General features: G+C 47.1%; 1 protein-coding gene across 3 annotated transcripts in view; it reads right to left on the bottom strand.

Moving 5' to 3' along the window:
* The window catches only part of ETS1 (ETS proto-oncogene 1, transcription factor), a 161029-nt gene extending 146961 nt beyond the window's left edge, over positions 1 to 14068 (bottom strand). For all 3 annotated transcript variants that reach the window (XM_060251148.1, XM_060251149.1, XM_060251151.1), the window contains exon 1: positions 13968 to 14068. In XM_060251148.1, coding sequence (XP_060107131.1) covers positions 13968 to 14039 — 72 coding nt within the window. In that variant the 5' untranslated portion in view covers positions 14040 to 14068. The remainder of the gene's footprint in view (positions 1 to 13967) is intronic.
* Positions 14069 to 14317: the final 249 nt, after the last annotated feature.

The following is a 14317-nucleotide window of genomic DNA, read 5'->3' as shown; positions in this document are numbered from 1 at the left end:
AGGATTGGACCAGGCCAGACGGAGGGTTGTTCCGGGGTATGTATATAATCGGGACCCGGCCCGCGTTTCTCTCTCTTGTGATGTACTCGCCAATAAAGTATGTTGCCTTCAACACGTCTCGTCACACAGTACATTACACAAATGTATGACGTTCATACCAAACACAGGAGGATCCACTGACAGTGTCGGCGCCATTGTGCGTTTTCCAACAGACTGGCATTGCTTTGGTACAACAAATTGCTGCAAAACGCAAGCACCTGGAATGTTTGACCCCTACAGATAGATAGATAGATAGATAGATAGATAGATAGATAGATAGATAGATAGATAGATAGATAGATAGATAGATAGACAGACAGACAGACAGACAGATGATAGATAGATAGATAGATAGATAGATAGATAGATAGATAGATAGATAGATAGATAGATAGATAGATAGATAGATAGATAGATAGATAGATAGATACATTTTATTTGTATCCCGCCCTCCCCGACCAAGCGGCTCAGGGCGGCTTGGCACAATTGTGGGCAGGGGATGTTTTGTAGAAGAAGATGTGGTGGAGCTCATCCAGGGATTGTTATGCAGTTGCACCTTCTATTCAATGGACAAGGTAGGTAGGTGGGGAGGAGGAGGGGGAACCCTCAGAAAGGTTCAGGAGCTGCTCTCCCATGAGTTCCTACTGAATTCAAGGCCAGGCTGTTGGTATCAGCTGTGATATCCACCCGATCTTATGATGTCTGCACAGACTTCCAGAGGAGAACGCAAATGCAAAATACTGCACTACAACCAGGGCTAATTGTACTCTGTGCTTATTAAACAAAAACCAAAAAACTTGTGGCAGAGTAACTGAACCTTTACAGCGTTTATAAATTCTGATCGTTTAGCTATGTATTGTTTATTTTTCTTCCACTCAATACTCTGTGCCTTCTAGGCACACAGAGGCATATAATGGCCATAATTTCTTTTCTATGGGATTAATGCTGTATGGCGGGTGCCCCCAATGCGCTATCCATGACCCCACCAACACCTTTTCTGGTACCCATCAATTGTTTTTAGAAAGTGTATGAGGGCCAAGTGTGGCTTTTGGAAGTTTGATCGGCTGTGCAGATTTTTAAAAGCCCTGCTTTGGCAACAGCTACCACCACAGCACAAGCATCTTCACTGTGTGACAGAAGGTACACCACAGCGGTCCTTTTGTGGCTGGCTCTACCTCCTGCGGCAGCCATTTTGTGGCAGTCATTACATGGCTTCACTTACCACGCTGTACCAGTATTGCAAAGGCACCAGCAGGCTCAAAAAGGTAGAGGACCTAGCTCTCATTAGTTCTCAAGTTTCTTGCTGCCTCCTCTGCCACCCTCACACATAGTCAGGGAATCACTGTCCTAGAAAACATTTCTTAAGTGCCTACAAAGAGCTGGTATTGTAGAAGTTTCATTTACGTGTATGTATTTAAAAAAAAATAAAATCAGAACAATGAACTCTGGCCCTACAGCTGCTGTAGCCTGGTTTTTGTTTTTTTCCTCAGAGCTCCCACTTTCAAAATGGAGTTCGGTGCCTTATCAGCCACACCCACTTCCTTCCACAACAATAGAGACATGATCCCACATACACAGTTTTTCACACTCAAAAGAGTGAAGAAAGGCTCGCTTAGTGATGAAAGGAAGTGACAGGAAGGCAAAAATAATTTTAGGCGCACTTACAGTTGACACTAGGAACAATAGTTTCTTAAAACAATGGTGTGGGTTTAAATATAGAAACGTCTCTTGCTGCTTTATGAGACAAGCTCTAGAAAATGAGACATGTTCTCTCTATACAGAATCACAGAACAGAGGTTTGAATCCACTGGCACCTTTAATACCAACAAAGTTTAATTCTGAGTATAAGATTTTGTATGCAGGCACACTTCTCCAGATATATTGAAAAAAGACTTCTTCAGCTATTACATATAGGTGGGGGGAGGTTAGTGTCCAGGAAAGGCTAGTTAGAGTCAAAATGCATAAGTAACTGAATGATAAGTATAGCAGCTAGTAAAACCTGCAAATAGCAGCAAATTATTATACAGATAATAAAAGAGTTGAGAAACAGATGTGAGAACTAAGTTTGAGTCCAGTGGCACCTTGAAGACCAACAAAGTTTAACTCTGGGTATAAGCAAGAACTGAGTGACTTAGCATGTGTACTAAGAAAGAGCCCGATATCTCTGTTAAGCCCTGGGGGTTCCATTATCCTGAGTGTAGTAATAACTTGACATTCAGCAATTCCCCTTCCAGTCTGTTTCTAAAATTCCTTTGCAATATAACAACTACTTTGAGGTCCCCCATTGAGTGCCCTGGGAGGCTGAAATGTTCTCCTACAGGCAAAGTGCTTCCAAGAAACCTGGTTGGAGTCAGTTGCCAGCATGGTTGAATGGTATTAGAGGCCCATAACTGGTTGCTGAGAGCCATCACGGATCTCCAAAGATTCTCTCCCAGATTCTCCTTGTACTAAGGGCCCTCAACCTTATTGGGCCTATGGGCACTACTGGAATTTTGAGAACAAGATCCCGTCAAAAAATGGCTTGTGTGGAGAGACAGCCAACAGCATGGTGGCTGCCATAGGGGCTGAGACCAGCTTCAAAATTTTGGGAAGTTCTAAGCCAAGCATCCTTCTTTAATGGCAGCAGCTGTAGGTACCCAGTTCTTCCGCTCTAGCAAGAGACTTCCAGTCCAGCAACATCTGTCCCCCACTGCTGTTCAATATAGTGATGAGTGAATATGGACTCCAACTTCATTTCTGGCACCAACACAGAAGTGACATGATTGTGTTGGGCAGCACTCCAGGATTCCCTGAAATTCTATAGTGTGGTGTCGAAGCAACAGTGATTCACATGCCCACCCCCAAAAAACTCCCATCTGGATTGACAAGTTTGGGTTACCAGGCTGAGCCTTGCAACCAACATGTGGGTTGTGGAGCAGGAACACTGGAGCGAGTGTGATGTTGGCAATGTCACCACCTCACTTTCAGGTACAAACACAGAGTTTCCAGGGATTCCTAGAGCTACCCATTGCCACTTCTGGGTTGTACCTGGAAGCAAAATATATGGCTTTCCTCCATCTAATTGGAGCAGGAAGTGCTTCTGAAGAGTCCAAGAGTGTCTTGCAGGGAACACCTATTCAAAATAGGATTGCCAGCTAGGCTTCCCAATCCCCACGTCCCAGAGGGGGATTCCCCGGTTTTACAGGCTTTCCCCCTCCCCCAGCCAGCTGGCCGGCGGGGGAAGCTCCACCCCCACAGCCATCATGCACCACCATGAACGATTCCCATAGGGAATGATGGGGAATTGAGCCGCTGGTATTGGGGGCTCTGGAGGGGCTGTTTTTTGAGATAGATGCACCAAATTTTTAGTATAGCATCTAGTGCCTCTCCCCAAAATACCTCCCAAGTTTCAAAAAGATTGGACCAGGGGGTCCAATTCTATGAGCCCCAAAAGAAGGTGCCCCTATCCTTCATTATTTCCTATGAAAGGAAGGCATTTAAAAAGATGTGCAGTCCCTTTACATGTGATGGCCAGAACTTCCTTGAAGTTCAATTATGCTTGTCACACCCTTGCTCTTGGCTCTGCCCCAATGTCTCCTGGCTCCACCCCGGAAGTCTCCTGGCTCCACCCCCAAAGTTCCCAGATATTTCTTGAATTGGACTTGGCAACCCTATTGCCAGCCCTCCCAGCCTCCTGCCAACTGCTGCTGTTGCAGAGAGCTCCCAGGGGCTACCCTCCTCTGCCCACCACCAGGCTCTGCTCAGGCCCCCATTCCCTCCCATGAATCATCAAATCTACCACCTGCCTGTGTGACCTTCCCTTGCTTACTTGCAAGTCCACCCCCCCCCCCCAGCCATGCTCACAGCTGCCTACGGTCCATGCATGCAACTCTTTCCCTGGTGGCACTAGATGTGTGTACAGCTGGAAGCGCAGGCAGAAGAGCACTAGCAAGTGAATAGGAAGGGGTGGCAGCAGCAATGAGCCCTTCAAGAAGCCCTGGGCCAAGGCAACTGCCCCACCTCGGTGTATGCCAGGGCTTTTTTTTGAGCTGGAATGTACAGGAACACCATTCCGGCTGGCTGGATTTCAGGGGGTGTGGCCTAACATGCAAATGAGTTCCTGCTGGGCTTTTCTACAAAAAAAGCGCCCTGGTGTATGCTGTCGCTGGCCCTCGTCTCGGGTCTTCTCTATACAGCAGGCCCAGATTTACGCAATGCAAAACAAGCAAGCAAAGAAGGGCTGGTGGATGAATGGATGCCAACCTCCAGATAGGGCCTGGGGATCTCCCAGAATTGCAGCTCATCTCCCAATAACAGAGAAAAAATATCAGCTGCAGATGGCAGACTCTGTGGCATGATAACCTGCTGACAGGCCTGGCGCCAGGGGTTCCTGTGCCCCAGGCCGGATCCCGCTCCTCCGCCTCCCCCATCGCTAAATTTAAGCACACGTGCCGATGATGTCATGATGACATCACTGACACACACACACATCCAACTTTGCCGAGGCTGCCCGAGCCTCGGAAGACCTTGGCAAAGTCCAGAAGGCAGCAGGCACGCTTAGAGCACACTCGCTGCCACACACACCCAACTTTGCTGAGACCACCCGATTCTCCAGAAGCCTTGGGAAAATCAAGACGGCAGCGGGCGTGGGGAGAGGGGGCACCCTGTGGTGCCCCTAGGCCAAATGGCGCCCTAAGCGGCTGCCTACTTGGTCTACTTTCACGCACCGTCCCTGCCTGCTGAAGTCCTTTCCCAGGCTTCACTCCCAAACTGCCAGCCACTCCTGATCTGGAGTTGGCACGGAAGGAAGGAGCTCAGGGTAGAAGGCAAAAATACCAATCTCTCCTTGTCTTCTGACTTTTTAAAATTTCTGGGAGATATGCGAAGGGGGGGCAGCTGAGCTGGGGCCGCCCCACCACGCATTCATTTTATCCCACTTGTCAAATATGCGGAGACCCTATAATCCTTTGATATATGCACGCTTTGGTTCATATATATTTCAGCGCGAGGAACTTTAAATGCAAGCAATTTATATCAGCCTTATGTCAACAGAAACACCCTGCGTGTTCTCCGGGCCCGGCGTGCCAAGAATTATTCATCTACCTCTGACTAATGCTTACAGAGGAGTTTCCATGCCGGCTCAGCTTCCATCAATATCAGAAGCTATTAGGATCAAACGTTATAAATACAATATGTGAAACCCTAGCTCCTTCAAATTGACCACAAGATTCCCCCGGGTGAAATAACGTTGAGTGTCTACATCTCATCATCAGCCCAGAATCTTCAACAAAATTGCCAAGAGTGGTATTAAGTTTGGATATAGTTATCCCACCATGAAATGCAACGGCTCGTCTGGATGTTATCACAAGCTTATTGCGCTGGGGCCCTCCCGACGATCCCGGCAGAAGGGGCGCAAGTGAAACGGGAAGATTTATGGGCCTGTGCAAATCTATGACTTCAACGGGGATGGCGCTGCCCTTTTGAGAAAGCGGCCCAAGTTGGCCAGTTTGGTTTGTAGATCTGATACTTGTTGAAAAAGCAGGATAGAATTTTGAGAAATAATGGGTAATAAAGAAACCATTTTGCACAGCTGCACAAAAGAACACCCTGGAGTTTGGCCAGAATGTTAATAGCTGTGGCATGGAGACAGGAGAAAGTACCAGATATTGAGCAACGGATAAGGAAAGTATGGCACACTGTGTTAACGGGGGAAATATCTGTATATGTGAATTACTGGGATGGAGACAGATATACACAGGATGTTTGTACAAGTCTGGTCGCCCTTTGTTACTTTCGGGAACAGAAATAAATCTAAAACATTCATCAAAAAAAGAGAGATGGTCAAATCTTATCTCACAGATATTGCATTATATGATAGTGTTGTGTAGTCTTAGGGATGCTAGCAGTCTCCAGGTGGGACTTGTGGATCCCCTGGAATGACAGGTCATCCCCAGACTACAGAGATCAGTTCTCCTGGAGAAAATGACTGTTCGGGAGGATGTGCTCTATTGGCATTGATCACCCCCCTCCCCCCCATAAGGCCCCTGTTGTCCTCAGGCCCCACTCCCAAATAGGGCTGCCAAGCCTCTGGGCCAGGAGGGGGTTCTCCCACCCTGGAGGTTCCCAACCCGCAGGCCCACATTGGGCCAGCAGGAGGACCCCCCCCCCCGATGTAGCTGGTGTGATTATGTCACCCGGAAGTGATGTCATCACGCTGGCGACATCACTCACCAGCCACTCTAGGTGTTTTTGGGAAAACTCTTTGGTGCCAGTTTGGTGTAGCAGTTAGGTGTGCAGACTCTTATCTGGGAGAATCAAGTTTGATTCCCCACTCCTCCACTTGCTCCTGATGAAATGGCTTTGGGTCAGCCATAGCCCTGGCAGAGGTTGTCCTTGAAAGGGCAGCTGCTGTGAGAGCCCTCTCAGCCCCACCCACCTCACAGGATGTCTGTTGTGGGGGAGGAAGATAAAGGAGACTGTGAGCCGCTCTGAGACTGAGATTTGGAGTGGAGGGCGAGATATAAATCTGTAATTCTTCTTCTTCCCGGATGCTTTAGCGATTTGGGAGGGGAAAACTCTATGGTACCTATTGTACCACTTCTGGGTGATGTCATTGCGCCGAACATGTGTTAAAAGTCCCCTGCCAGAGGCTGCAGGGGACTTGGCAACCCTACTCAAAAATTTCCAGAAGTTCCCAACCTTGATTTGGCCACCCTACATCCAACCCCTCCAGTGGCCAGGGGAGACCGGCATCCCTAGAGAGTTTCATGATTTTTAAAATTATTATTATTCAGCCCAAAAAGCTTGCAAGGGGGGAAAAGGTTTATTTTAAAGCTCACTTATCTCATTTTTTAAAGTGAGAAACCCACACCTAACCCACTCCTAATTGCTACAATTTGTTTCAATACACTGCTGAATTTTAATAGAGACAGCGAGAACATCAGGGAAGGCTAGAGAGAGACTGCAGAGCAGAAACAATAAGCCCTACCCCCAATTTCTAAATCCAGCCCTATTAAACTGCCATTATGAAAGATAAGAATTAAGGAAGCCAGACCTGTTTACACAATTAGCTTTTAATCTGGCTGCAACTGGGTGGGCTGTCCTGAAACTGTGTTACTAGGGAACTTTGATCTCCTGACATGGAATTTTATGTCCCTTTGTTGTGTGGAAGGTGCTTGAACAAACTCGCTGTTCCTCCTGCAGTTACATCAAGGCTCACATTACAACTAATCACCTTTAGAAGCCAAGCACTCCTTCGAAGAACTGGTGGTTCGTTCAGACATCTCTGTGAATGTTCCTTGCCCAGACCTGTGAGTTGGCTCTCACGGTGGGAATGAGGTCATAGCCAGCCTTGTTAGGGATGCCAGCCTCCAGGTGGCACCTGGGGATCCCCTGGAATTAAAGCTAATCTCTAGATTTACAGAAATCAGTTCCCCTGGAGAAAATGGATTCGCTGGAGTTGGGGTGTCAAACTCATTTGTTATGAAGCCCAGATCTGACATAAATGAGACCTTGTCTGGTCAGGCCATATGTGTCATAAAATGTAATGTCAGGTAGTGGAGATAGAAACTTTTTAAAAAGATACAAACACAAATAGACTTTTTAAAAAACTTAAAATAAAGCACGCTTAAATGTTAGCATTATTGCAATATTTTATTTTACGATCTCTGATAACTGGCACCTTTTGCTCTATATTATTGCATCAAAAACTGGAGACAATGTCTGTGCTGTAGCAATCATGAGTATGCTGTTCAGGTGTGTATCTGTAAGTTGGAAACTTACTTTTGATTTATTGACATTCGTTACAGAAATCTTACAGTCAATGCTCTGAGCCTAAGATCCAGAAGAAAGCATGAAATGGCTGGGAATTGTAAGCTTTTGTGCATAAGTTGCTTCTTGTGCTGATCAAGAACATGTGAAGACACCATGGCACAGACTAAGGGCTATGTGTTTGTCTACAAAACTATAATCTTCTTCAGAGAAATAACTACAGCTCCTATGTGGCAGTGTAAGAATAGAGAGATAGCAACTGGTCAGCTAGGGTTGCCAGGTCTGGGTTGGAACATGCCTGGAGATGTTGGGGGTGGATCTAGGAGAGGGCAGAGTGTGGGGAGGGGAGGGGAGGGGAGGGTGCTCAGCATGGTTCAATACCACAGAGCCCACCCTTCAAAGCAGCCATTTTTCTCCAGGGGAGCTGATCTCTGCCAGCTGGAGATCAGTTGTGAAAGCAGGAGATCTTCAGGCCCCACCTGGAGACTGGCAACCCTAGTTTCAGTCTACAATCTGGGAAATCTGAGTTCCAAATTCCCAGTCTGCAAAGAACATCTATTGGATGAACTTGGCCTGGATGCTCTCAGTCTAACCCACCTCATTGGCCTGTTGTTATTCCTCATCTAAACAGTTCACATTGCTTTCCTACTGAGAAAGAATGGATCATGAAGGCATGAATTCAGTGAAAAAGAGGAGGGAAACCCAGTTGCAACCTGGAAAGCCTTGGCAAAGCAGCCCAACAAAGCACTCTCCCGCACTCCCCAACCCCACTGTAGCAAGGCAAAAAGCTTACACCTTGAATAAAACTTCATTGGTCTTAAAGGTGCTTTCTTTGTATGCCTCCTATGAAACTGAGGGAACTGGGCATAGCAACTCTTGCTCTTTTCCTGCCTCCCACTCTCTTCCTCCTCAGAGGACAAGGAGGGGGAGAAGCCTCAGTCAATGGAGGGAAGAAAGACTTGGCTAAGTAGCTCTGCTGTGTGATTAAGAGAGTCTGGCAAAGCAATCTCTCTTGCTCCGTGAATCCAGTGTGATTGAGAGAGTCGGGTGAAAAGGGCAGCTTTGAAGGGTTGACTCTATGGCATTATAACCTGCTGAGGTCCCTCTCCTCCCCAGTCTCAAAATCTCCAGGTGTTTCCCAGCCCAGAGCTGGCAACAACCTCCAGGTGGGGCATGGAGATCTCCTGGAATTGCAACCAGGCCCATAGCCAGAAAATTTCAGATGGGAAGCCCACAGGAAAAATGTTTGGATGGAGGGCCCCCCCCCCTCTGGCAGTCCCCACTCTATCCCCAATCTCCATGCCGCTCTGGTGGCCCCGCCTCACTCCGTGCAGCACCTTCCCCTCCTTCCCACCCAGCCACCTTCCCAACTCACCAAGGTGGCGAAGTGAAGAGTGGGCTTCAGGGGGTCTTTCAAGCCCCCCCCCACACACACTCTCTCCCCACTGCTTTGGCGGCCCCCACCCCACTCCACAGGGGGATGTACCAAAACAAATGACAAGAGAGATGTACTAAAACGAATGACAAGATTGTCCATAGGAAACAATAGCAGAGCCTGGATTGTCTATAGGATATAATGTGAGAGAAGATTGTCCATTGACTTGCATGGGATTCATTGAAATACATTGAAGCACAGAAATGGCTGCAACAAAAATCTGGAATGGAGTTTTCAGGAAAGTCAAAAGATACTACAAGTGTCCTGGAATGGGATTCCCAGGGGGAGGGTGGGTTGCCACACTCTGGGACTGCATTGCCAGGGGACAGGGTAGAAAGGCAGCCACGGGGACTGGAGGTTGGCAAAGTACATTTTCCCCTGTCAATCCAGTCCTTGAGGCTGGCAGATTAGTTTTCCCCCTGACAATCCAGTCCCCTGGCAATGCAGTCCCAGAGTGTGGAGACCCACCCTCCCCCTGGCAATCCCATTCCAGGACACTTGTAGTATCTTTTGACTTTCCTGAAATAATCCATTCCAGGTTTTTGTTTCAGCTGTTTCTGTGTTTCAGTATATTTCAATGGAGCCCATGCAAGTCAATTGACAATCTTCTCTCCCATTATATCCTATGGACAATCCAGGCTCTGCTATTGTTTCCTATGGACAATCTTGTCATTTGTTTTAGTACATCCCCTCCATGGGCACCTCCCCCTCCCTCTCAACTCACCAAGGTGGGAAAATAGTGAAGAGCAGGCTTCAGGGGCTCTTTCAAGCCCCCTCCCCTCTTTCAGCGCTGCTTTGGCAGCCCCCACCACACTCCGCAGGTGCCTCCCCCTCCCTCCCAACTCACCAAGGTGGGGAAAGAGTGAAAAGTGGGCTTCAGGGGCTCTTTCAAGCCCCCCCCCCCTGCTTTTTCCCTGCTGCTTTGGCAGCCCCCACCCCACTCTGCTGGTGACTCCCCCTCCCTCCCAACTCAACAAGGCGGGGAAAGAGTGAAGAGCGTGCTTCAGGGGCTCTTTCAAGCCCCCCCCCTTTTCCACGCTGCTTTGGTAGCCCCCACCCCACTCCGCGGTTCCTACGCTGGCTTTCCAGTGCGTTCAGCAAGTGCAGCGCTGATGCGCAAATGTGGAAACAAGACAAAATACCAGAAATATGGGAATGGACTTTGAAAGTTATGCATTGGAGTGAAATTGACAAATTTACAAGAATCTTAAAAGAACAAGATCTAGAGAAGTTTAAAAATGAGTGGGGAAAGTTTCAAAAATATATTGAAAAACAATGAAACTTTAAAGGACATTTGGTGATCTTTGACAATGGTTAATTTTTAAAGAAACTATATATGGATTACAGTTTTAAAAAAATGGGATTATTGGATTATAACTTTTTTGTGAATGAATAAGGACTATCATGAAGATGGACTACAATTATAGCCTTTGGTATTTTTTTTTTTTTGCTTTTTTATGAAGAAAGATTCTTTAATAGATAGAGTTTATTACCTTATAACAACTTAAATAAAATAGTAATAGGGAGTTGTTTTTTAAGGGAGTTGGCACTGCCGGGGGTGGAGAAAATGTTATATATGTGTATTAACTTTTAATAACAAATGATAATATGCTACTATAATATATTACATTATAATAAATTGTTTTAAACAAGCAAGTTCAGTGCTGGGGCGGCCAGCGCTGAACTTGCTGAGAGCTCCGGAAAGCCGGCATATGAACTGCGCCTGGGAGCGGCTTTTCCTGTTGATCTCGTGATCGGAGGGGGGAGGGAGAGACTTGAAAGAGCACCTGAAGCCCGCTCTTCACTCTTTCCCAGCTTTGGTGAGTTGGGAGGGAGGAGGAGGCGCCGGCAGAGTGGGGTGGGGGCCACCCAAGCAGCGGGGAAAGAGCGGGGGCTGGGGAACGGAGGGGTCATAAAGGTCCCGGGGGGGGTGGACCTTCCCCCCCACCCCCCTGTGGCTACAGGCCTGATTGCAACTGATTTCCAAACTACAGAGATCAGTTTCCCTGGAGTAATAGAGTGTTTTGGAAGGTGAGCTCTATGGCACCGTACCTCATTGAGGTCCCTCCCCAAACCTTGACCTCCCCAGCATCTACACACAAAACTTCAGGAATTTCCCAACCTACAGTTTGCAACCCAAGTTACAACAGGCCACTTCTTTAAGTAATAACATCAAGTTACCCCCTAAGAGCATTTCCCATGACTTACAATCATAGTAGAAGAAAAAGACTGTAGATTTATACTTCGCCTTCTCTCTGAATCAGAGACTCAGAGCGGCCTACAGTCTCCTATATCTTCTCCCCCCACAACAGACACCCTGTGAGGTGGGTGGGGCTGAGAAAGCTCTTACAGCAGCTTGCCTTTCAAGGACAACTCCTATGAGAGCTATGGCTAACCCAAGGCCATTCCAGCAGCTGTAAGTGAAGGAGTGGGGAATCAAACCAGGTTCTCCCAGATAAGAGTCTGCACACTTAATCACTACACCAAACTGGCTCTAGTAGCTAAAGGGAAATCCCCACCACCACCATATACAGCTGCCAGCCTCCAAGTGGGACTCAAAGATCCCCTGGAATTGCAGCTCATCTCCAGAGGCAGAGATCAATTCCCCTGGGCCTCCCCTGGGGGGAAAAATGGCTGCTTTGGAGGGTGGACTCTATGGCATTAGACCCTGCTGAGATCCCTGTCCTCCCCAAACCTCACCCTTCCCATGCTCCACCCCCCAAATTCTCCAGGTATTTCTTAACCCAGAGCTGGCAACCCTAACCATCAATAATTTAAGCATTCTAATCAATCTAGGTTGCAGGGGGCAGGTTTGATTTCATGTCAAATCACCATGGCAACAGCACCCGACTTCCCCACTCACCACAAAGACAGACCTTGGCCTTCTAACACCTAGCTTCTGACAGCGAGGAAGTATTTTGAGACTGGGCATGAAAGCTCTCCTGCCAAAAGGAATACGGGAGCCTCAACAAACAGTGATAGAATACAAAGCTGGACCACTGGCAAAAGGCCTGCTGAGCCTGCAATAAGTTTAGGATAACAGGGGAAAAAAGCACTTCCTTCCCTTGAACTCTGCTGCTGTCTCCAGGCTTGGCCCCAGCCATGCAGTTGTAGTGCATCCGGCCATTTTGCATCCCATCCCAAGCTGTTTCCTTTTTGTCGCCATCCCATAGATGGCCAACATCTCTTTCCCAGTTGTCCCATATTATTTCTAAAAGCAGGGTCAAACCCCTCAGGGTTAGGCTGGCTTTGGGTGGCTAAGGGTTAAGAATTAAGTTTTCACTCCGTTTTCACTTGCTGGCTAGAAGCTCCTCCCTGCCCACCCACCCCCCACCCCCACATTCTAAAAATGTTTGGCTGGCACCAAGAAAAATGTTGGTGGGCATCATGGTGCCCACAGACACCATGTTAGGGAACCCTGGCCTCCAGTTTTCAATGGATGTGGACAGAAAGACCAGAATAAAAACAACTTATTCACATAAGGCGTATATCGTTTTTTTACCAGAAAAGTTTAACCTTTGCCCCTTGCTTTACCCAAACTGGTTTCTTTTTCTCAGTTATGGGAAATCCTTAGCATGAAACTGCCACCCCAGGTCAAACACCACACACATGTCCTGTTACTCAAGATCATTCTTCAGTGTAGACAATTCACACTTTCAGTTGTGAGTCATCAGGCTGTGCAGGAGACTGGATGAGAGGTTTGGACTCACTTGTTCTCCCCCACAACACACATTCTCTTGAATATAAAAGAGACCCACAAATGTGGACCCTTCTAGTATAAGCAAAGGAGAGGGAGACTCACACTACACATGGGGCAGTTGTGAGTTGGCAGTCTTAAGCAGGGCTTTTTCCAAGGGAAAAGCCCAGCAGGAACTCATTTGCATATTAGGCCACCACCCCAGATGTCACCATTGTTTCACACCGGGCTTTTTTGTAGAAAAATTCCAGCAGGAATCATTTGCATATTAGGCCACACCCCTGATGCCAAGGCAGCCGGAACTGCATTCCTAATTTTAAAAAAGCCCTGGTCTTAAGGGAAGGACCAAGAGCCAAAAGCTGGGTGGTGGAATTTGGGGGGGGGGGGGGCAACTTCCACCATGGATGAAATTCACATACCGATTTGGACGAAATTGCCCCTTTGGCAGCTGGCTTCTAGTACAATCTAGATTTCTCTAACCTCAGCTTCCCCCTAAAATTTGGATTCTCTGAAAGACTTCCTTTTGCTTCTCTCTCTTCTGTCTGTTTCCTCTGATGCTTATCCAAATCAAAGCACTCTCGACGTCCGTGTTGATTTCATTTTGGCAAAACATTTAAGAAAGAAGTCGGTAATAAAGACATAAAGTTTTAAAAAAATAGTTTCCAGCCTTCACATACGAGTGCTTACTGCAAAAGTTTTAGAGGCCAGCCAAGCTGGTCTACGGTAGAACACTTAAGATTCTTGACAAGACCCTTCCCACCTTCTGAGATAAAAAGACCCAGAGATCTCCACCCCTACTCATGTCTGATGAGGGAACTTTGACTCTCAAAAATGTATATCCTGAAACTCTTGTTGGTCTCTAAGGAGTAAAACCTAATGAGCTCAACAGGACTAATTCCCTATGTGTGCATAGGACTACACTCCATATTTTAAAAAAAACCCTGCAATATCAATTGACCTGATATGAGACAAGATAGGTTTATCCACCTCCCCATGGTGGGCCAGGGAGTGTCAGAGCTAAGTAATGTCAGGTTTAGCTCTCCTTACCATAACTACGTGACGGGAGAGAGGATAGGGAGCCGGATTTTCAACCGCTGTGTCCATGTAGTAACTCATCATCTGAGATATCTGCAGAAATGGGGAAAAAAGAGCCGTAAGTACTTTCCTGATACTGTGGAGAACATGCTCAGTCCTATGCACACTGAGCATGCACACTATTCGCAAGATTCCACCTTGGACAGGATGGTGTGACCCAACATCTCAAATAGAAAGCATCACAGTCAGAGCTCTTTGACATTCTTATTCACCTCACTTGCGTGTCTCAATTGTTTTGCTGTTATTATTTTCACTTTTCTGCATATGTTTTGCTCCCTCTAGTGGTCCATTTTATATTATAT

Source organism: Heteronotia binoei, chromosome 12 (genome assembly GCF_032191835.1).
Source record: "Heteronotia binoei isolate CCM8104 ecotype False Entrance Well chromosome 12, APGP_CSIRO_Hbin_v1, whole genome shotgun sequence".
NCBI classification, from domain to species: Eukaryota; Metazoa; Chordata; class Lepidosauria; order Squamata; family Gekkonidae; genus Heteronotia; species Heteronotia binoei.
This window is presented reverse-complemented; position numbering and strand designations above follow the sequence as displayed.